We start from the raw sequence: 24859 nt of genomic DNA, 5'->3' as shown, positions 1-24859 counted from the left end.
TTGATCTAACTATTTATGGAGGTTTTTACTTAGCATATAATTATTAATAAGTTGAGGAAAAATCACCAAGCTACTTTAACAGGAATCATATTGATGGCAAAATCTGGGACTTATGCACTTGTATACCCAATGTATATTCTTTAAAAAAAAAAATACATTGAAGAAAGGAAACTAATGTACCCAAACATAAGCCTTTTATATCTCGAAAACTTTTGCTAAAAAAAATGAGTCACAAATACAAGAATGTAAGTTGTAAATAAGTACTTATTTAGGTCTCAAGTTATTCTCAGTTGTTTAAAATTAGAACTAAGATTTTTATATTTGTAGCCATTTGAATAAATATTAATAACTCACCGTTCAACAAATTTTCTGGGGCCTAGTTACTTGGGGGGGATCAATTCGTGTGTTCTTTTTCTTATAAGAATAAGGATGGAGGGAAGAGAGTATGTGTGTGTAGGACCATCAATTTCTTCTTGATGTCGCACACATATAAAGAACAAAAAACCTCTCAATCCCATCCTCATATTCTTTGTTAATTTGTTTAACTTTCATCCAATTATGATCCATTGTTCTACAAAATTAATGAGCAAAATTGTACTGTTAAACTCAATTCTAACTGTTTAATTCAAATATTCAAATAAATAAAATAATTAAGTGGCAGTCAATAAATTAAAATTAACTAATACTAAATTACAAATTAAAAGCAATATCTTTTTTATTTTATAAAAATTTTGACAGAAATTTTCCTTAAATATAACAAATCCCAAATTATTTAAACAATGGACAAATCAATCAATCAATAAACCAACAATATAATAAACAAATACAAGATAAATTTGAAAAACTATAACTAACAAAAAAAAAGTAACAATTCAATCTCAAACCAATTGAATAAATAAAGATTCTTAAGGTTAAAACTTCTGAATTCAAAACGGGAACATGAAATTTTAAATAACACTTTGTCATCAATCAAAGCTCATAACCAAAAAAAAAAAAGAGGCCAAAACACTTATAAGATTACTAGAAGATTTTACCAAAAGCCTATTACTATAATAACAAATGGAAATTGTTAGGACAATGAAATTGAGTTTGCTGGTAAATCAGTAATTCATCTTCCATTGTTATTGGGAATTAGGCCATCGCAAGTGGCTATTTCATGCTAAACAACATAACCATTCGGATAGTTAGATAGAAAATCAATTTCATATGTAGCTGATGCGATATGAGACCAGAAAATGGTTAATTATGAATTTAGGATTTTTTTAGATATATTAGAGGAAATATTTTGTAAAAATTCCAAAAAAATGTCACTAAAATTTTAAAATCCCAAATCAGGAATAACTACAAAAAATGTATTGTCATTTGTTTTTTAAATATCATAAATTGTTATTGAAGTGTAGGAAACAAGATAAATTTAAAATTTTAAAGTATTTTTTTGGGGATTCTCTCAAATATTTTTGTTTTGATTATAATTTTATTGTTACTTTTCTTATTATTAATTGTTTCTTGCATTTAATCTTAAGATTTTTAAAATATTTTACATTTAATTCATCTGGTTAAAATTGAAGTTATAAATAGCTCATAAAATGTACTCTTAATTGGGGATTGAAAAATGAGTATTCCCGCCCTTTTTGAGTTTCTTCTCTTTTCTTTCCATTTGTCTGCTCTCTCTCTCTCTGTTCTTCTTTCTTACTTCCTCCCCCCCTTTTCCCCCTCATTTTCCAGTCCAAACCATAGTTCTCGCAAATCTCACCCAACCATCCATATTTTAATTAAATTGATTAAACAGCCATCAACCAAATACCCATGTTTCTTGAGCACTTCTCTAATTTTAATTATATGTCACTTTCAACATGTTTTTATCAGAATAAAAAAAAAACAGACCTTAAACATTATTAATTTTACCTTAAAATTTAATAATTTCCTAGTCTAGACAATAACAAAAAGATCTTTCCTTCACCTTATAAATAAGACTAGAAAAGTATTTTTTTGAACTCACCAAAGTAGTTCAAGCAGTGCTTTGAATTTGAAGTTTTCAACGCCTTTCTTACCAGCAGCATGAAATACAAGAATTATGATCTCCAATTGTCATTCTCCCATATTAAAAAAAAAAAAAACAGACTTTTATTGGTGGATTTTTTTTCTTGGATAAATATATATACATGTGTGTGTAAAGTCCATTAAAAGTTGTTATGTTTAGAAAGTTTTTGTTGGCAAAAGGATATTTATAAAGCTTGAATGGTGGGACTAATCTTAATTTCTTACGGCATTGCATTTGTTTCATTTCTTGAGTTGTCATTTTGATATTGGTAGTTTGTATTGGAAAAGTGGTCCGGCGTGCAACGTGGTCCTTTTCTTTACCTTTCTTCTTGTCAAATGACACTGATTTTGATTCATCAAAATAAATAATAAGAAGAAAAAATCTATCACCTTAGCAACAAAGCTACGATGAAAGCATTTGGCTTATTTCCATTGTTGTAGATATCTTTTTATTGAATATAATCATATTTGAGGTGACTAAATATGACCTTAATTTTTGGATTGTCAAAATTTAAAATTTTTATATAATAAATTTATTTTTAAAAAATAATTATTACAAAATTATTGCATTTTAGATTATATATCTATTAAAATATAAAGGTAAATAATACTAAATATAGACTATCTAATTTTAATCTAGACAATCATATATATATTGAAATTTTCAAAAAAAAAAAATTGAAGAGCCCAGATGTTAATTTTTATTAAAGAATCTACAAAATTGAGCACAGATTATCAAATTATAAAGTTTAATTTAAATTTATGCTCATTTTGTTTTTATTTTTTTAAGTTTAAATCACAGATTTTAGTTCTTGTAAAGTGGTCCTAATTTTTATTAAATTACAGAAACTAATATTTTAAATGAGAAAAAAACTTGAGGAATCAAAACTTATGATTTGAAACTTAAAATACCAACATTAAAATAAGAACAAATTTGAAGGACAAAAAATTATATTAACTAGATCATCATTTATTTACAAGATTTATTTGCAAATAAATCCCTTATTTAGGACTTGTCAATAATTTAATTATAAATGAAAAAACAACCATACGCTGAAATTATTAAAGAGATATCTTTCTGGGAAAATTGTAAATGAAGACCCCATAATATGTGAAATTATAATTTGGGATCCTAAATTTAGAAAATAGCAAATAAAGACCCAGTCTCATTTTTGTAAATATAAAATCATGACGAAATATTTGAAATACCCCTTCAAATGATAAATTGACTATAGAAAATGATAAGTTCACTTTAACGAATGACAATTTTAGTAGACCAAATTACAAATTAATTGAGGGTATGCCAAGTAACGAGTTAACTATAGAAAATGACAATTTTACTTTAGCGAATAACAATTTCAATAGATCAAATCACAAATTAGCTAAGAAGGTATTTTAGACATTTCACCCACATTTTATATTTGCAAAAGTGAAACCATGTCCTTATTTGCTATTTTCTAAATTTAGGTTCCCAAATCAAAATTTTATACATTATAGGGTTTTATTTGCAATTTTCCCTATCTTTATCACACCCCAATCTTTACCGTACGTCAACTCTGACTAGAACTAATCTTACAGAATCACAGACTTCTAATTTTCCCCAAAAAAAACAAAGTTAAAACTCATTCGTCATTCCTTGATGGTTTCTTTATTTCTTTGGTTTGGATTTAATTCAAAATTTTAGGAAAGAAGCCAATTTCTTTTTTTTGATATAGCTCAAAATATCTTCAAATCACTTTAGATTTAACCTAATCTCTATTAAGTCAAGAGTATTAAGGTTAAAACTTTCTCAATCAATATCCTTCTCAAAATTTAAACTTATATTTTTCTTTTCACAAGAATGAGATCGCTTATCATGCTAACGAAAATTTAGGAAAGAAGCGAATTTCTCTTTATTATGTCTTTCACTCTGTTTTGTAATAATCATTTTTAGATATCTTTCTTCAGATCATTAATAATCATCAAATTATTTGGACAAAAGAATTTTTTTTACAAAAAAGAGGAATTAGTAAATAAATCCACAAGAGATTGCTTAATGGAAAAGAATGGCCATCTTTTTTATAAGACTGAAGCTTTAGTCCATTCAATAATTATTCACGTGTTGGCCCAATTGGAACTCCTTTCAGAAACATTACTTGTCAAATTGATGTTGAAATAATCCTGCTTTTTGACATCTTTTCGCCTTTAGTTAGGTATTAAAAAATAATATTCTTTTCTGATTTTAAATATAACAGTTAAATAATTAGTTTTCAAGTTAAGTTAGTTATTAACAAAAGTCTTAAGTCTATGTTTTATGGATGAAAAAAATGTCCAAAAGAATGAATGAAAATACTGATGTTAATAAAGCCTCTCCTAACAGATATTTAAGCAGTCTAAAATGAAATCATCTTATAGTGTAAGATACTATAGGTTAATACAATATTTATTCTTTATAATTTACTCTTATTTTGATTTTAATCTTTTGAGTTTTAAATTATAGATTGTAATCTCTCGAGGCATAATAATCCAAACAGATTTCTTTTCTTTTTTATTTCTAAAACTTGTTCTAAAAAATTACTCCAGAAAATGTTTCTAAAAACGTAAAAATAGAAAATAAAATCAAACATGCCCTAATTTATGGACAAAACGTAGGTTCATTTTTATATTTATGAGATATAATTCTCCCATAAAATTTTAGCACAAGAATTTTTCTAATAATAAAAACTTACATTATTATTAATAACAAAAATCTTGATTGGATGATTGGATCTGATGACTTGAGTAAATTATATCTAACTCTATTTTGTACTTAATTTATTTGTTATAGGCACATTATAAATAAAATCTCATAAGATAATAAACATAATGTACAAAATCCTTTATAAATCATGTGTAGATAATATTTTTTTATTTAAAATTGTATTATAAATCTCTTAAATTTGGCCAACCTAATGCCCCACTCATCCTGGGATTTTCGAAGACCATGACTCGGAAAGAGCAATGGGGTCCTTGCACATAAAATATTTTAAACATTTATCATCATAGGAGTATTAAATAATATAACTAACTTTAAGCTTATAAAAGATGTATTGCACTTTGACCCCCCACACAAATAAAAATCAAGGCTAAATTGCACTTTTTTTAAAAAACTTAAACATAACCATAAAATATCCTTTGATATTTGATATGAAACATCCTAAAACTTCTAAATATATGAAAATACTTGTTTCCATTCTAAAAATAATTTTTTTTCCGATCTTAAATATAAGATTTATTTTGTAATAAAAAATTATATCATAAAATAAGTCTTATATTTAAAACAGGAGGAGTATAAGTCTTAATGTTAACTGTTGTGCTTTAGTAATTAGTAATTAAAAACTATAAATACAGAAAATTAATATTTATATAATTAATATAATATGAAATTTAATGAAAAATAAATACAGCAACCTAATAAAAGTTATAATTATTTAATTAAAAATCAAATGAAATTATAGGAGTCAACATATTAATATTTTTCCATGGAATAATTAATTTAATATGTTGATTTCTGTTGCATACAAAAGAAATTAAATTCTCCTTGATAACATTGAAAATGAATGAAAAAAATTCACCTCAAGTCAGCTCCGTAATAAATTCGTTAGCAGGTGCATGGGCATGTATTATTTATTATAAATTATATTTTTTGACAAGTAAAAATAAAAGTAGTAAATTTTAAACCTATATATATATTTTCCTGTGAAATTTATGTTAGATCTAATTTTGTCGCAAAAATTTTTGCTAAGTAACTATAAGTATCAGAAAGTTTTTTGTGAGTTTAATGTTATCCAAAAATTTTCAAATCGTGCCGATAACGCGATAACATGAGGGGAATTAAAGATGCAGAATCTGCAAGGAGTTAAATTATTGAGCACTATTGCTGGTCAAAAAACAAAATTATTGAGCACTATGTAGGAGTTAGATGTGGGAATTCTAATTAATCAGAGGGTTCATGTGTAATTTTGATCTGGCTTTATTTTTCAGGTACAATTTTGCCTTTTATCTTTTTAGTGGTATAATTTTGATTATGATATTGTTTTTTAGATGCAATTTGTCTCTAAAGATTAGGGACAAAATTGCACCTTAAAAAGAAAAAATAAGAGGCAAAACCATACCTGAAAAATAAGATTATAGGTAAAATTGTACCACTAAAAAATCATGGTGAAAATTGCACCTTAACTCTCAAACAAATGGTCAAACTCCGTAATTTTTAACAACAAGGTAACATTACTATAATTTGAAAATTTATTAGAGGATATTGAATTTAAAAAGAATTAAGTGAACAAAAATTTTCATAACAAAATTAAACATCCCGTAAAATTTCAAGTTTAAATGCCAGGGAAAATAAGTTTCAGGAGGAGAATTTTATATTAAATGCAACCAAACATGACTTTATTTTAGACTACTTGATGTAGCTTTCAAAAATTCATTGGCATCACAAAAATGAAGATGATGATTTGAGGGGGAAAAAAAACTAAATTGAATGTGCAGACTTAAGATGGTAAGGCTATAAAATAATTATTGGCATTAAAAACTCAATAATATAATTTTTAATCCTATTTATAAGATGTTTTCAGTATATTTTGTATATCGAGAAAAATTTTAAAATATATTAAATTTTCATTCAAATATAATAATTTTCTAATTTTATTAATATATGCATCTTAAAAAAAATAATTATCTACAATATAATAAATGAAAAACGAAATAATATATTCAAGTTAAAAATTTAATAAAATAACTTATAAATTATATCAATCAAATTTTTTTTGTTTTATAAATAGGATTAAAGGAATATTTTTGTAAATTTTTCATGAAACGTATTATATTTTTTTAAATTTTTAAATTTTTTAATTAAATTATATGATTTTGTTTCGATGGCAAATTTCTTTGACAAGCAATGCCCCAATCTGTCAATAAAAAAGCAACGGCTTCGTCCTCATCATCATCTCTCTCTCTCTCTCTTTTGCAGACGCTGACTTACTCACTGGCGAAGTCATCACTCTCTCTCCTCTTAGCTTTTAGTTTTAGAAATAGAAATCAACACTTCAGAAGCAGAAGAAGCCATTGAAGCTTAACGAGGGCGTTATAGGAAGAGGAAGACGAAGAACCTTCCCAAAATGACTACAAGACCTAATCAACAGCCTCGGCGCATAGAGGAGAGACCGCTCCAGAACGGAGACCACCGGCCACGGCAACCGCCACCTGCACGTGCGGCGGCACCGCCACCACAGGCATCGTCTTCAGGTGGGAACCACCACCAGCCCCAACCCCAACCTCAACCCCAAACACAACTTCCCCGCCATTACTACCCGCCGCCACCGACGCCATACCGGCCGTCGTCTTCCGCCTCCTTTAGAGGCTGTTGTTGTTGTCTTTTCCTTCTCTTTTCCTTCCTTGCTCTTCTCGTCCTCGCCATAGTCCTTGTTATCATACTGGCCGTGAAGCCCAAGAAGCCTCAGTTCGATCTCCAGCAAGTAGGCGTTCAGTACATGGGCATAACGCCATCCTCCGTCGCCGGCGTCGCCTCCAACGATCCTACCGGCGCCACCGCCTCTCTCTCCCTTACAATCCGGCTGCTCTTCACAGCGGTGAACCCTAACAAGGTGGGGATCAAGTACGGCGAGTCCAGATTCACCGTCATGTACAGGGGAATTCCGCTGGGCAAAGCTTCGGTGCCTGGATTCTATCAAGAAGCTCACAGTGTAAGACAGGTTGTGGCCACCATTTCCGTCGATCGAGTCAATTTGCTTCAGGCCGACGCCGCCGATTTAATCCGAGATGCTTCACTCAATGACAGGGTCGAGTTACGGGTCTTGGGCGACGTTGGAGCTAAGATCCGAGTAATGAACTTCGACTCCCCTGGCGTTCAGGTTTGCCCTCTTCAATTTCGCTCTCCTCTTCCGTAGTTTAAATGCTCTGCTGATTCTTATCCTCTCTAATTTCGGCTTCAATTTTATTGTTAGCTCTTTCCTGATTAAGTTCTGCCTACAATTTGCTTGCAAATCAAAACGAAACCTTCTTCGTTAGATTTCATTTAAACTCTGGTTTTTCCTCTCACTTTTCCTCTGGGTAGTACGGAGAGAATGTGCGAAGAGTACCGACGATAGGTGGCGTGGGATGTGCCTGTATCTGCGGATTCCATTACCCTCTGTCGCATTTTGCTTTTTCATGACTTATCTTCTTCCTTCCTTTCTCCACTTTGTCGTCTTCCTTTTCCGGTGGCTAACGTGCGCCGCTGAGAATGTACCAGATTTGCCTGTGATAGCGTGCACCGAAAGCAATTTTGGGGATATTAGTCTTCTGAGATATCATTACAAGGGTCTCATAGTCATACTAGTCACTGTTCTTCCATTGATAACCTTCCTGTTTGATTTGATGCTGTTTCCTTTATCTTTTTGTATGTTTTTGCAGTATCTCTTACAACTGTTAGTGTGAATAATGAAAATTCACGGTAACAGACATTTTTGGGTAAAAATCTTAGTGGCTGTCCCCTCAACTTTAGTGTTGTGCATGGTTTGGCCCTGGTTCCTATTTCTGCATTTTTGTTCCCTGTCTTGGCAAGGATTGTATCCGTTTTTAATGGAATTTTTGTTTTAGTGTGGGGTTCTTGGGGTCTTCCCCTTAATATATGGCTTTGTTCTTTTTCTTCCCCGTAGACGTCCTGTATATGGCTTTTCTTACGAGTTCTTTAACATTTGTTGTCTTGTGCGATCACATGGTCACATTGAGAAGACTTAAAAAATGAATTATTGGTCCCACAAAAAAAAAAAAAGGAATTATTCGTTGCTCAATTCTCATGTTTAGGAGATCTTTGAAATGAATTCTTGAATGATGCTAACAAGTATACTTTCTTTTCACATTTTTCTGTGCATTTGTCTTGTTACTATTTTAGACATTCCAATAGCTTCGCCCCCTATGTGCTTGACTGCTGTAATCTTCACTTATTTATTTTATACTATCACCTTTTAGATTCTCTCTTGTTTTTAGAAAATAAATAAATAAATAAATGTACTAATTCATAGACTTTAAGTTTTTAAAAGTAATTTTTAGAGGGTTTACTTGTAATTTTGACGGATCTTAATAAAATCTTTTATTTTAAATTTTACAAATTTAAGGCTCTTAGTTTCAGTTCTTTTCTTTTTATATCTTATTCTTGTTTATTTGGTTTTTAGTTTGGGTAGAGCTCTTTTTAATTATCCAACTGTGAAATAAGAAATGATTAAGAACAAAATCGTTGTTTAAAAAAAAAAAAAAAAGAGGTCAAGGTCCCACCGGGAGTTGAACCCAGGTCGCCGGATTCGAAGTCCAGAGTGCTTACCACTACACCATGGAACCAATCACCTTTTTCCTTGATATTACACTTACCTGAATTTATTTATTCTACTTTTGTTGTTTTGTATTTTGCGGCGATATGTTTCTGTTCTAAAAAATAATATAGATAATGGCATAATGTTATTATTATTATTTTTTTCCCTTTCAAAGTATGGATGTTCATGTTCATTATGTGTATTTTGATATGCCCCCAAGTTATCAAACTTGAAAATCAGGGAGTTGAATAACCCAAAAAAGAAGCTTTGAAATAGGAAGACATTGCCTTTCAAATCCCTTTCTTTTTCTTTAGGCCAAGGTAAAGAGTTAGCCATGTGACTTTCCTTTTTGTGGGGCACATGGGGTCATCCTCCTCTCTGTCCGATGTCCATATGTTCATGGGGGAACACATGGATCTTTCAGGTCTCAATTTTGAGCCCCACACCTCCCCTATCTTACCCCTTTTTCCTTGTCAAGTATCAATGAAATTGAGGTTCGCTACTCCCTCTCAAGTTCTAAATATAAGAGTTTGATTCACTTTGTCTTCCTTACTTAATGTATATTTTTTCACACTGCCCTTGCTAATTTCTCTCTCTTTCACTCTCTTAGTACCCCACATTTAATATTCTCATTAAAAGAGGGATACCTTAACAAACTGACTGGCAATCTTTTCATGATAACAGAAATAACTAACTAATTTCTTTAATCTCTCTAAATTAGTTAACTTGGTCTCATATCTAGGATTAGAGGGGCATTTCCCTATCTTCCCCTCTCTCTTCATTGCAAATATTAAATCATGTTTTATTATTAGTGTTCACTACAGCACCAATGGATCATGTTTAACCGGCACAGTTGCTTTTTGAGCAGCAGTTTCAGCCTCCAAACAACGGCTGCTCATTTGTGTTTGTATATCTGTTTTGTGTTTGCTTTTTTCCGAGATATAGATCACAGGAACTGCACAATAGAGAAACCAATTTTCTCATTTTAGTCTTCATTTTATTCTGCTCTATTTTGTATATGAAACAAGATGTAGTATGCGGTTTACTGGAACTCTCCTTGGTAATTTGTGCCATTTTCTCATTGTAGTCACTGTAACCGAAAAAGTTAAGATACTAAAGAAGAGAATCATGTGAATTAGGAAAAGTAGACAAAGTTATGAATATATTTGATTTTTTTTTTTTTCATATAGATCTTATATAATTTCTAATAAATATTAAATACACCGAATCAATTAAAATAAGATACTCTATGTAAAGATATTAGAATGCATGAATTATATTTTTAAGATCTCTGTTTGTTTATTATTATTTCAGTTTATAGCATTTTTGTCGCTGGAGCCTGGATGAAATGCTTCTTGTTCAAACTATCTTTAACCAAACAAACCATCTTCATTTAATCATCTATCTCATAGTTATGATGGTCTTTTAACGAACCAAGTTCATGTTTAAAAATATGATCATGTGTGGCTAAAGGAAGATGAAAGATCATGAACTCAACTTTATATATGCAGGTTTCGGTGGATTGTGCTATAGTGATCAGTCCAAGGAAACAGAGCCTGACATACAAGCAATGTGGATTCGATGGACTGAGTGTTTGATCAGAAAAGTGCAGAGCAGATCCTTCCAGTTGTCATTGAAGGAGAAAGTGAAGAGATATTGAAATGGGGGTGAGATTCAAAGTTTCATCCTTATTTCTTATCTTTTTTTCTCTTTATTTTTTTAAATTCACTTTCTTCTCCATTCACTATGAAGGATCTAAATCCATGAAACTGACATTCCCTTTCTTTTCATTTCCTCCTTCATCGATGCCCTTTCCTCTCTCACACTCACTTGAGCTCTCATTTCTTCGAGTAATTTGAGGAAGAAATGAGAAAACATTATATATGCAAAAAAAAAAAAAAGGAGGAAAAAGTGAGTTTCTCATTCATAATGTGCATTTTTAGGCAGTGAGGTTTGAATGCTGATCTGAAAGGTTCTGACATAGAATTGTGAAAATAGAAACCCAATGGAGGAAGAACTTAGAGGATAAAAATTTCTCAAAAGATTTTGCATATTTTTTTTTTACTTGAAAAATTGGTTGCTTCATTTGGAAGTTTAATTATGCGGACATCGTGTAAACTGTAAAGTTTTTAATCAGATGAGTGGCTACTGATTAGGTTATTTGATATCCTTTTGTTGTTTTGCTGTCTGTCTTCTTTTCCCCTTTTTCTCTGTTTGGTGAAATCTCTCTTTCTACTTTTCTTTTTGGCTTTCAGAAAGTGTAGAGAAGATATACTAATTTAGTTGTTAATTATTTGTACAGCTTGACGTGGGAACTTTATTTTTTTTTCCTTTGTAGCTAAGTAATGTTATAAAAATTAGATTCGCTGGGAATCCGGCGATCTTATTTTGATTTAAAATATTTTAGGAATCAGAAATATTAAAAATTAGTTTAGAACTATTTTTGTGTGTAATGTTAACATGTAAATTGAAAATTTAATAATGTATTAATCTCATTATAGTCGGATGTACTACTGTTATGAAAGTATGTTGATTAAAAAAATATAATGGGAAGAATGAATAATTTAGAATTAATATAGTTAGATTGCAAGCTCATGGTTTCTCAAAATTTAATGTAAACTGAATCAATTTCCATAAATCTTGTATTATATATGAAGGTATCTTTTGGCCAAAAAATATTATATATAAATATATAAATAATAATTTTGAAGTAGAAGATCACTGATACAATATTGTATGGTCATATATCATGGCTTTGTTAATCTAATCGGAGGTATGCATTAATGAAATTATAAATGGATATTTCATTGTAAAGCAGTACTCTTCTAGTTTTTAATATAACCTATAATTAATTAATTTGAGTAGATTAATTATATTAGTAAAATTATTTAATAATTCGTTTTTTTAAAATCACTTCAATCATATTCTTTAATTTTCTCATTTCTTTTCTACTTGATTGTTGTTAAGAGAATATTAATAAAGTTAATTTTAAAAAAATTAATAAACACGTGAAATAAGTTTATAGAATTAATATTAATTTTTAAATTAGGTGATAGGAGGAGTATTTTTGAATATCTTTTCTTGTAATGACTTTAAAAAATTTTGCTTATGTTTGAATTTTTTTTTTTTGGTTTACTGATTTTATAACTTAGAATCGACTTTAAGAAAAACTCTAAAAATAATAGAGCAGAAAATGGCATATTTATCAGCTCCATCCACAGATGCGTGGCAAGTCTTTACATTGATATCCAAGCTTATTCTTCAACTTTTTTAAATATGCGTGTGTGTGTGTGGCAGCTGCCTCTCAAATTTTTAGAAATATAACAATAATATAAATCGAAATTTACATAATTTCATTTCCTCTCTCTTGATTGATTGATTCCATAGCTCTTCCATTAGAATTTAGAAAGCCCATTTTTATAATACATGAAAAAGCCGGTGTGCTCTGAATTTTAATTTTAGCTTTAGGTGTGAACTTTGTCACTAGTTGTTTGTTGGCGTGCGACCTTATTCGTGCACTGACCCTTTTATTATTACTGATTAATTTATATACAAATAAATAATAATAATCTTAGCAAAGGAAAATCCAATTCCTTTGAAAGTCACAGGGTTAAACACAAAAGTACCTACTCTCATAAATATTCTCAAAATAGCTAGCCCTCCTCTCTTGTACTAGTTAAAATTAAGTATTTGTATAAATAATATTTGTCACTCTTTGTTTAATTTTACATGTTAGATACTTACATTCTTTTCATGTCCCTCTCTATTCCAATTCCCCTTTCCGAGTTTCCTTTCACATTCCCAGGAAAACCTCGTCTCTTATCCCAATAGCGACCTGAAGGCATATTCATTAGGCCATAGGCTGGAAAATAAAAATCCTTTGTCTTCACCAAAACATAAAAGTCATTTGTTGAAAAACGTGCGAAATCTTCCACCGGGTTCCAGGAAACGAAGTTAACTCAAACTGAGAAACTATTATTTCTAGCATGGCCAAACAGCAAGTAGAGGACCGTTTCTTAAGGAAGTATTATAGATAAACAACACACCGCATGATTAAAAAAACCTAAAACTCAGTGCATAATCATACTCATGTCTAAATATTGACTCTCCGGCATCTTAATCTTGGATACCCAGCTTAGTCAGCACCTAGAAGCTGTAATGAACAAGACCCAGCAGAAACACAAAATCAGGCCTTGAGGCGACCGTAAAACTTCTGTTTCTCCTGAGTGGTCTGGAAGCGACCATGTCCAAACTTGGAGGAAGTGTCAATGAACTTGAGTTTAACCTCTTCAAGGGCCACACGAGAAGTCTGCTTCAGTAATGACTGGCGAAGGGTCAGCACACGCTTTTTGGGTCCCACGCAGCATCCCCTAATCATAATAAAATCATCCTTTACCACACCATAGTGAGGGAATCCACCCATTGGAGTGATGTCCTTCTCAGTCCTGCAATATCGTCATTGTGAACTGTTAATGCATGATATAGTGGAGGAGAAAAGGTTATGTATGGGTGAATAAAGCCAGAAACAATATGGAATACAATATACCGTTGGTGTGCAACAATACCTGTCATAATCAGTGATGGCCGAGTGTGACTCTTGCCCTGCCTTGCCAACCCTGTAGATCTTCTTATTCAACTCAGTGCGGTGATGATATCCATTTTGTCCAGCCCTGGCAACTGTGAATGAAACTCGGGCAGGATGCCACGCACCAATACAAGCAACCTTTCTTAGACCCCTGTGTGTCTTGCGTGGAAGGCGAGTGACACCCCAACGAGTTACAACACCTTCGTAACCTTTACCCTTCGTCACACCAATGATATCTATCATCTCATCTTTCTGGAAAACAGCATCCACCGGGATTTGCTTCTCAAAGAAGCCATATGCATAGTCCACCTTCTGTGCTATTGTCCCCCCATTAACTTGGATCTCCATCAGATGTGCCTTCTTTTGCTTTAGACCCTTCACCTTCCGTATCTTCAAACAACAAAACAAAACGTCATGACTTCGCACGAAAGTGCAAGCCGTATTCCAGGACAACATTTTTTTTCCATCAATTAGCCATGCTATGAATTAGCTCCAAGGCAACGTAACAAACGAACAAATCATGAACTACCTTGAAAAGATAACTTCATGGCAAAAATACATGATATACAAGGAATAAAGGCACCAAATCCACCTATTAACCAGTCATACCTGAGTATGGGCCAAAACACGGATGACAGTTGCATATTTTTTCAATTTTTCAAGTTGTGCTTGAATATCCTTCTTCCCTTCCTCAGTTTCGTGTTTCTTCGAATATTTGGTAAATGCCTTCTTCTTAGACTTGCACCAGTTCTTGTAGAACCGCCTTTTAACTTCCTCACTTAGATGCTGAGCCCAGACTGTGTTTAGTGTGCGCAGTCCACGAGGTGTCTTCACATATCCAACAACTCCAACAACCACAATCGGAGGAGTTTCAACAATAGTAACAGCTTCACAAGTCTCCTTCTTATGAAGCTTTGATCCAGGTTTCTCAACATCTCTAACAATGTGGGTCATCCCAGCCTTGTAACCCATAAAGGCGGTCAACCTGCAAGGTTTGCTGGGGTCATCCTTTGGAAAGGCCTTTGCTGCAAAATCGAATTAGGATATAAAAGGTAGAAAAAGTAAGCATAATGCATTTGTCAAATAATCAAATAATTTACATATATCTATTCCTTCTTCCAAAACAGAGTCATTTAAGCCACAAGTTAATCTTTCTCACCACAATATATCACTTTTTAAATAATGAATACTTCTAATCAAAATAGATAACAAAGCACACCATACCAGAAGAAAAAAGGGAAGGGTTAAAAAACACATCCACTAGAGTAATGTTTATATTCTATTTTGTGGAAATAATATACTACTCTCTGCAATATTTTAACAATAGTAATGACTTGGTAGATACAGAGAACTGAAACTGGGTAGCTTCATCGAGTCATTAACACCATGTGAGCAAATTTCACCAGACTGAGACCAGATTAGGGACCACTATTCAATGCATGGGCTGTTGGTGAAAATCCCATGCTATTTTCTTTTGAAGAGGCAACAAACCAGAATCCAGTAACAGATGGCCCCACATATTTGAAATCCACACTGATCGCTTACTTTGGGCCACAATAGCACGCATTTCCCCATAACCAACAGATATTGGTTATATGTACAGTGTACTAAATACCATGACATCTTCGCATTTGCAAAAACCATCATTTAGCAGCCAAAATTTATGACATCTTAACCAATTAAGATAAAAGAAAGATATCCACATGATATGAAATTTAATTAGTAACATGAAACATGTGCATTTTTCGCACTGCATCTCTACATCACATGGAGATGGAACCCGAAGGCACTTCCACAGACAAAATTGTCTTCCTCCGTATACCATACAATTGTAAGCACGAATACTGTATAATATTATCAATTCAGCGTTGTTCTGTATCATTAATCATCACCTTAGAAAACATACTGCTTGAATCTCTTAAATATAAATATATACAATCATCTCACGTTATTTCACCAAAAATGTGAGAAATGAAAAACAAAAACACAAACAAACACAGTGGGGGTCGGCTAAAACATAGAAACAAAAAAAAACATCTTTGCACGTTAGATAAATTTAGACATAGACATTTGATGTTAAGAATGTAGCACCAAACCGACACAACCCGTCAAAATCCCCATAAGCATGCATATACATTATTTTGCATCTAGTACATGCATGCTTATGATGATTTAGCACCTATGACCCAAAAAAAATGGTACTTAAGCCGAAAAAGACTATTCCATCTACTAGTCAACTTTGAACCTATGCCTTGTAAAACATAAATCATCGATGCCAAGCTCAATCTGCAATGAAGAAATGCTCCCCAACCAAAAGCCTATGGCACAAATAATGCCAATTCTCTCAGGCTCCTGGGTATTCCTTCCCAAAAATCCTTTACAGGATCTTTGGCTAGAAGAGCCCTTTCAGAGATTCCAGCCTTGATTCGTCAGTTCTTTAAGGGAGCAAAATTTCAACCATTGCTCAGAAATGGCAACGTGATGATTATGATTCACAAATGCATCGGCGCTTGTAATTAATTTTGAAAATTAACTTACAAAAATATTCAGGAAAAAATCGTAACTAGTCCGTCGGTGCTCGGCTAATTTAGAAGAATGAAATTCGTCCGAAGAATTTGTTTTACATTGTCTTCCTATTCAAGTAGTAGAAAAATGTTAAATACCCTTTCCACGATGACGAGAAGCACGCTTCCTAGGCAGAAAGCCAAGGGAACCATGTCTGGGGTGCTCAAACTTTCTGTGAGACATATTTCCTGTTTCAACAATGAAAGCATTCAGATCGTTAACCGATGCCTAAACACGAAGTATACACAAGACATCTAACACGCAGTTAGAGCAACAAATCAAACTACGATATAACCACAGAGAAAAATTATGTGGCCAATGGAATTGAGATTTCAGATATCAATAAAAATCAAGTTCAAATATTGGGAGAAAAAGAACAACTCATTCATAGCTAAACAACAGCAGGTCCACCTAAGTCACGAAGAAAGTCACAAAATTGTTGGATCTACCGAACTATTATAACCCATCACATCAACATCTCACGATTCCAAACACACAGATGTATGGCTTCACTCATCGATATTTTCTCCACGAACTGATTAAATAATGATGCGGAATAGGAAAATGAGCAAAGAGACAATAGATATAGCGAAACGATTTGAGCGATAATTAGAGTCGCTAGAACGCAAACGGTTCCAGATATACCTGCTGCCGAAGCTTGGACACGAACGAAGCGGCGCCCGAAATGCTATCCTCAGCTTAGAGCATCAGGCCAGCACAAGCATGTCATTATATAGGAGAATGATTCATTGTCTGCGGTTATAATGGAGCCCTAGATTCCTAAATTTGGGCCTATGGATCAAGTGATCGGCCCATGTTATCAACTTTAAAGTGTCTCGTGGCACGTGGCGGAATCGGATCCTGCAAAAAAATGATTTAAAAAATAATTTAAAGGTAAAATTAAGCTTTCGGCCTCTATAACTTTGATTTGATTGCCATGCAGTCTCTAAATTTTAACTTAATACAATTCACTTTGTACGGTTTGGTTTAAGTTGTAATTCAATTTCTAAACTTTGACTTAAGAAATATTTTGAGTAGAAACCAAATCATAATTTTAAAAATAATTTTATAATATACAAAATAAATATATGGAGAAATTTATCTCATAAAAAAATATAAAAATATTTTTGAGTGTTTGGAAACACCTCCCTACTGCAATTTTTAATTCCTATAAATTTAACTGTTTAAAACTTTAGTTTCCTTTTCTTTTCACCGAAAGCGTTTTTTTTGGGGGGGGGGATCAAGCTTGTTGGGCCGGCCGTATATAGGCTTGAAAATTGTTAGGATTGGGTTTTAGATTTTTTACATTCAAATTGCAAACAATCCTGTAACGATGAACTCATTTAGGTTCTTTTTTATTTTTTAAAAATTGTTCATATGATCTTAATATATTGATTTTTTTTGCATTGTTAATGATGTTGCAAATTTTATCTGTTATTTATTTTTTTAAAATTAAATTTCATCAAATAGTTTGATTTGTTTAGTTTTGGACAATGAATTGTTCATTTAAACTTTTTAAAAAAATGAGTTAATTTGAACTTTAGATAATGCTTTTTGATTTGCGTTATATATTTATATATATATTAATATTTTAAATATATATACACATTTAATTAGAGAATAGTGTAACACTCGTATAACTTATGATTCTATAATTTAAATTAAAAGTTTGTGAGTTTTAAAGGTAATGTATATCAAACTAAAATAAAATAATAATTAGACTGTAAAATTTGAAAATGAATTTTATTTGAATGAAAATGAAGATTTTAGTTTGCAAAGCTAATATGAGTATGTAGCATAAGTCCTAAAACTTTAATTTTTCTTATAGTTCTATTGCAATGTTAATCCTGTAGCAACAAATAGTTCCATACCTAATTTATATTACTTGTTATAAGATTTATTGTTTTATCATTTAAGAATTTTATAAGATTTAGTATTTTAATATTTTGTCTCTTAAAAAGAGTTAAGTTTTGCTCAAATTATTGCATTCTAGTTTCACTTACCCCCGGGAGAGATTCTTAAGCGTAGATGTTGCGCAAAGCATACTTAAATTTCTAAAGACCAAAAAAACAAAAAAAAATTACAGAGTTGAGGTTTCAAGAAGGAGGAAAAACTTAAGAGTGAATTCCTAAGAAGCACACTAATATATTACTAGGAGATTTCAACTTGTATATTACTACCTCCGGTTGTTAATATAAGATCTCGTTTAACGTTTATTTTGGTTCTAAATATAAGACCCAATCTATTTTGTCTTTAATATTTATGCATTTTTTCTTAAGCTAGTTCTTCTAATAATAGGAATTCTAGTCAACACACTTGATTAGCAAAGATATTTTAGGAAAGACAACACATATTTATTACAAATAAGTAACTTAATTTATTTCTTTAATATCTTTAAATTAGTCAGCTAGCTTTTATTATTAGGATCGAACGTAGTACCATGGAAGACGGTTGAATATATAGATTTCAGGCTAATAGAAAACAACAAATGATATCACTTATAAAGTAACACAACTCATCATAAAATAAGACCACAATGATACCAAAGTAAAAGCTAAAGCTAATGACTCAGACAACAACACACGTAACTCAACCCATGTTTGGAAGGGTGTTTGTGAAAACTAGGATCATGTAAAACGGGTTATTGGTTTTTAAGTTGGGAAATGGGCAGATGGCTAACTTCGGGTTTGACAGATGGACGCCTCCTCACCGTGAGGAGCTAGCAACTCTGGTCAATCGTGACTCGTGAGATTCCTCAGGAAGCACAGAAATGGAAGGTAATCTCCTATGGCGTTGGTCCGGTGAAGTCAGCCTACAAAGTAATCCATAATCCAGTAGCACGGGGCCACCATAGATATTGAAGGCGACTGCGGAAACTATTTGTACCCCAAAGATGCAGGACTTTTCTCGTAAAATGTATGAAGAGATTTATGTGACATACATTTTAGTTTTAAGGGCTAGATCGGGATTATCCCCTTTTTCCTTCTCGTTTCTTTCTCCACCTTGAGAGTAAAAAAATGAAAAAAAAGTTATTTTGAGAATAGATTTTGAAAAAATAAATTTGTAAAAAATTTTGATAAAATGAGAATGTTTGTATAATTATTATCAGCATCACTTTTTTCCATGTATAAATTGTTAAAAAAACATAAATTAATATGATAATCACTTAAGAAGATTAGATTTACCTCCTCTCATACACGCTGCCTCCACCCCTTACTTTTGCTTCTTGTTTGCTTACGATATCATCAATTGCATTGATGGCTCATACTTCTTTTGTCCTCAATCAACATTGATTGCGAGTCATGTTTCCCTACAGCCAATAAACTCTTACTTTTTTTTCTTTCATTCCATCCTGTATAATTAATCTCACCACTACTATCTTTTCCTTCTTGGACTCGTGTAAGTCTCATGATAATGTTTACTTAATCCAGCTACACTTACTTTCAGATTTTAAAAGTTTAGCTCCACAGTTTATCTTTATATGTGTTATTGCAACTGAAAGCCAATATATATACATGTGTATATATAAATATATATGTTTGTGTGTGTATATGTATTTTCTTTTTATTTTTACGGAACAGACTCCTTTCATCACATCATGTAAAGTAATTACCTTTGTTTTACTTCAAGCCCCAATTAATGATTTCTTCCACGGGGTTACCATTAGGCTTTTCAAATGTGCTCCTTTATTTATTTGTAAAGCTTATAAATGGATCTCCTTAATAACATATGTATATAAATATATACACGGCATGATTTAGGTAGGAGGAACGATTTCTACCTTATATAATTAATTTTAAATAAAAAATAATTATAATAATTTGATCATATACTTATTTTGATTTCAAATGATATACACACACGAATCAAAGATTGCTTTGTTTATAAATTGAGAAAAAGAAAGCACAAATTTATTCTAAGTGCTTCCATCTTTATACAACGTCCAACTTCTAGCAATGTATATAATACATAGATTTAAATAAAGACTAAGATCTATAGAATTTACATTATGATAATATACATTTCTTTGGACCTTCTAAAGTAACTTCGAAATATTAGGATAGCTTTAGGATAATCTTAAAATTATCTTAACATTGATATCTAGTAATTTTGAGTTTTAAATTAATTTTCTTGCAAATATGTGACTTGTAGACTCTCCTTAAGAGCCTCATTACCTGGAATTAATTGTTTGACCGCTGGAGAGCTAAAGGAAACCAAATAACTTGAGGTTTTCCATGTGTATACAATCTTTATCTATGATTAAGTTTATATTGACATAATATATATATCTCTATCAACTTATTTGATATAAATAAATAAGACTGTAAAGGTGAAGGGATATAAGTGTATTATCTTCTATGCTATTTGAATTCTCCTTTAAGCATGAGTGTGTTTTGGTTATTTTGTGAAGATGTATAGTGATTGTTTCTTTTCAAGCATACTTGCATATGCTAGATTTGTTATAAATTCATGACATGCATAGGCGGTTGGACTTGAGATTTATGATACTGATATATGTGACAACTGTGACCACGTGGTTTGCCTCCACTTAGCGCAAAGTGGTTGGCTTTTTTAAGGCTCCGTTCCTTTACTACCTGGCCAGGTTTGTAGAGGGGGAACATGAGACAGTAACACCTCCTGGTTCTTTTAAGGAGAAGAGTCATAGTCTAGGCTTGGGCTTCTGTATCTTTGGCCAGATATATCTTAAGTATTAGAGTAGCTTTGGTTAGTCCAGTGTGTGGCCCAAACCATGTATAAGCCTATGGTTCTAGTGAGCAGAATAAGGTTGGATGGAGCAATAAGGGAGGAACCATCCATTGCATATGAACATAATATATTATTAAATTAGTTATATATTTTGCTAATAATTATTTTAAGCTGTTGCAATATTTGTTTGCTTAGCTAATATGAAAATGTTTGGGTAATGGTTGTATGTGCATGATTAAACTCTGGGTTATTGAGACGTTAGTACTCACCCTTTTAATTTAACATTTTCAGGAAAAGGTTTCAAAATGAGGGAAGACATTGAGGAGTGAGTTTTATATTCCTCATGTGTGGTGCATGTTTCCTCCATTTATATTTAATTTTGCCATGGCTCTCGGATATTCTTTTGTGTTCATTTTTCTTCTTCTTTTTTGTTTTTAAAAAAAAGGCTATACTCAATTACATGATAACTCAGCTAATCTACTACTTAAAATTCTATTTATACTTTAACCTTAGTCCTAAAATTAGTTTTATTTTTGCTTGTTAACGAGGATACATTTTTTTTATCATGGAAGACTTCTATCACTCTAGTTTTATCTTTTTACTATGGTAAATGTCTTTTAAATTTGTTTTCCTTGCAATTACATAACCTTAATCATTATGATTATTATAAAAGAACAGTGTTACAAATAGCACCATAGGCATTGGAGGCAACTGCGATATGTGACATACATTTTAGTTTTAAGGGGTATGAATCTGGATTATCCTCTTTTACTTCTTTTTTTTCTCAACCTTGAGAGTTAAAAAAATCAAAAAAGTTATTTTGAGAATAGATTTCGAAAAAAAATAAATTTTGTAAAAAATGATTTTGATAAAATAAGAATGTTTGTATGGTTATTATCAGTATTACTTTTTTTCATATATAAATTATTAAAAAAAACATAAATTAATATGATAATCACATAAGAATATAGATTTATTTATATGGTGTTTGAAATAATAAATTTTTAAATAATAAATGATATATGAAAAAAATATAATTATTGATATTACTTTATTCTTAATATAAAAGCTAATTAGATATACAATTTGATTGTTGAAACTAAATTTACTTTGTTTCACACCTTTATTCATTTTTTTCAAAGTATTTTTTATTTGTACATTATTAACAAGTAATTGATGAGAAATGCAACACCTATTTATTATAAATAACTAATTAATTAACATTTTTTTAATATTGAGAAATTAGTTATCTAACTCTTATATTAAAAATAAAAAATATAAGGTTTAAAATATATTTTCATATTCCAAACTATAATTTTATACTTTAAAAAAAATCACTTTATTCACTTCAAAAAATGATTTTGCAAAAAATTATGAATTACGGTATTTGGTTTTTTTTTTTTAATCAAATCAAGGTTTGCATCCAAACCATAATTTTGCTTTTCAAACAAGTGAAACAACCTAAAAAAACCCAAATCCCCCGCCCCCGAAAGTTTTCATGCTCTTGGCTATTTTCTCCTCGTCTTCCTCGCCCCCGGCCGCCAGGCGACTCCGTCATCTGAAGGCTATTTTATCCTCATCTGCGTTCACTATCGCTTCCAACCTTCACAATTGAGAGAGAAACTTGAAGCAGCAGTAGAAAAAGATGGGAGAAAGAAAAGTCTTGAATAAGTATTACCCTCCAGATTTTGACCCCTCAAAGCTTCCTAGGGTTCGAAGACCCAAAAATCAACAGATCAAGGTTCGCATGATGCTTCCTATGAGCATCAGATGCAATACTTGTGGGAATTATATCTATAAGGGCACCAAGTTCAACTCACGAAAGGAGGATGTTATCGGCGAGGTTTCATTTTCTACTTCACTTTTCAGTTTCTTTATTTCCTCCTCACTTTTGCAATTGTTGTTGTGATTTTTTTTTTGTCTGGGGTAAATTTGGTATGCGGCTTATCTCTTAATGGGCATGCTGAATTATCTGCTCTTCCCCCTCTATTTTGGATTTTGATTTTGAGTAACCTAAAAATGATTATTTGATTGCCATTGAATTTGCTTTTTGGTTCATATTTTGAGCCTTAATTACAATGCTATGTACGTTTATATTGTTTAATCTTTTTGCAGACGTATCTGGGAATTCAAATATTCAGGTTTTACTTTAAATGCACAAAGTGCTCAGCTGAGCTGACGATTAAGACCGATCCACAAAATTCTGATTATGTTGTGGAATCCGGGGCAACGAGGAATTTTGAACCCTGGCGTGCAGAGGATGAGGATGAAGAAAAATTGAAACAGAAGAGGGAAGCTGAAGAGATGGGAGATGCTATGAAATCCCTAGAAAACAGAACTTTGGACTCCAAGAGGGAGATGACATTCTAGCAGCTCTTGATGAGATGAAGTCTATGAAGGTACTTGTCACTTTTATTGTTATATCGAACATTCAATCTGACCCTTTCACATGAATGATTATTTAATTAGCGTGTCGTAGCATATATTGACATGGCTTTTTTATAATCATTATCACTTGTGTATGCATTTGAAATCTATCCATAGTGATCACTAACTGATGCCTCATTTATTTTTCTAGTCGAGCATGCTACTGTCTCTGTTGACTCAATGCTGGAGGCCTTGCAACGCACAGCTGCTGACAAGGTAAGTCTTGCAATTTATATTTGCTTTGCTTTAAATGATTTCTTTCTCAAGCAAGTAATTATAATGATTATACAAGTAAAATATGCGACACAAAGCATAATAATATTCTTGGCATGTATTTGGCTTGTAGCTTTAACGATAGGTTTGTTTACTTCTACTAGTTTGATCCTTTAATCAATTGAGTTGATATTTTATGTTAATTATAGAATCATGGATGGTCAATTTGGTGGTTGGTTGATGAATAGCTAATTTTACCCTCGCAGATGATTGCATAAGTCTTGGGTCTGTTGGAAATTGAATTAAGTCAGATGTAGTGCTTAGATGCTATATTAATAGGCATGGTATGACTGATCAAATCACGGTTCTGTAATTAACTTATACATATTCTTCATATTTCTACTGTATATCTACTACAGAAAATTTCAATTAACTGTGCTTTCTCCTTATTTTCGAGAGGAAGTTAAAAGCTTTGCACCTGCTAAAACTGCTCATTCAACAGGAGTAATTTTTGCTTAACTGTTTCTCTATTTTATGATTATGAAAAGTTTTTCACTCATTCAATATAATGGGTTCATGGGGAATGGGAGCTTAAAGTGCATTCTCTGAATGAATGATAGTTTTATTCTCTGTGAGCTTTTGCACATTATATGTAGTCCCTTTCTAAAGGATATCATTATGGAGAAATGAGCTATAACTCGACTTTCAATTGTTGAATATCCCCCTACTACTATCTTTTTTTCTTTATGCCCCACCTCTATTTTGAAGAGACTTCATGCAAAACCTTTCAAGTTGGATTGAAATTCCTATTTCTGCAAACAAGACTTGTTAGCTGCAGAGACTTTTTGAAGAGGAAGAGGTTTTGAAGTGCTAGTTGGATTGGATTAAGGATGGAGTGTTATTGGGCACAATTTGACCAACAAAAGTGCTTTTATCTCTTGTGGGCAAATTTTAGAAGCTTCCTAGGGTGGGTTTGGCTCAAAAGAGGGGAGGG

The 24859-nt window shown here is 31.8% G+C and overlaps 3 protein-coding genes and 1 non-coding gene across 4 annotated transcripts; 2 read left to right on the top strand and 2 right to left on the bottom strand.

The window, feature by feature from the left end:
- The first annotated feature begins 7018 nt into the window (after positions 1-7018).
- LOC114750711 (uncharacterized) lies at positions 7019-11658 on the top strand. Its single transcript, XM_028939313.1, has 2 exons — positions 7019-7931; positions 10880-11658. Exons 1-2 carry the CDS (start codon positions 7179-7181, stop codon positions 10964-10966), a joined length of 840 nt encoding a protein of 279 aa, XP_028795146.1. The 5' UTR covers positions 7019-7178; the 3' UTR covers positions 10967-11658.
- On the bottom strand, positions 9325-9396 carry TRNAR-UCG (transfer RNA arginine (anticodon UCG)). Its single transcript has one exon. It is a non-coding gene; the product is annotated as a tRNA-Arg (tRNA).
- Positions 11659-13253: 1595 nt separating the features above from the next.
- On the bottom strand, positions 13254-17169 carry LOC114750710 (60S ribosomal protein L3-2). The gene is made up of 5 exons (XM_028939312.1): positions 17164-17169; positions 16617-16706; positions 14563-14978; positions 13934-14343; positions 13254-13813 (listed from the first exon to the last, which is right to left on the bottom strand). Exons 2-5 carry the CDS (start codon positions 16699-16701, stop codon positions 13555-13557), a joined length of 1170 nt encoding a protein of 389 aa, XP_028795145.1. The 5' UTR covers positions 16702-16706; positions 17164-17169; the 3' UTR covers positions 13254-13554.
- A 5540-nt stretch (positions 17170-22709) lies between these two features.
- Positions 22710-24739, top strand: LOC114750704 (splicing factor YJU2-like). The gene is given in 5 exon segments (XM_028939302.1): positions 22710-23085; positions 23334-23581; positions 23584-23630; positions 23809-23868; positions 24698-24739. Coding segments are annotated over 5 exon segments (612 nt in total). The 5' UTR covers positions 22710-22870.
- The last annotated feature ends 120 nt before the right edge of the window (positions 24740-24859 follow it).

Source organism: Neltuma alba, unplaced genomic scaffold (genome assembly GCF_004799145.2).
Source record: "Neltuma alba isolate B1F8T4 unplaced genomic scaffold, ASM479914v2 tig00006621_pilon, whole genome shotgun sequence".
Taxonomy (NCBI): domain Eukaryota; kingdom Viridiplantae; phylum Streptophyta; class Magnoliopsida; order Fabales; family Fabaceae; genus Neltuma; species Neltuma alba.
Note: the sequence above shows the minus strand (reverse complement) of the source record. Positions and strands in the feature narration are given on the sequence as shown.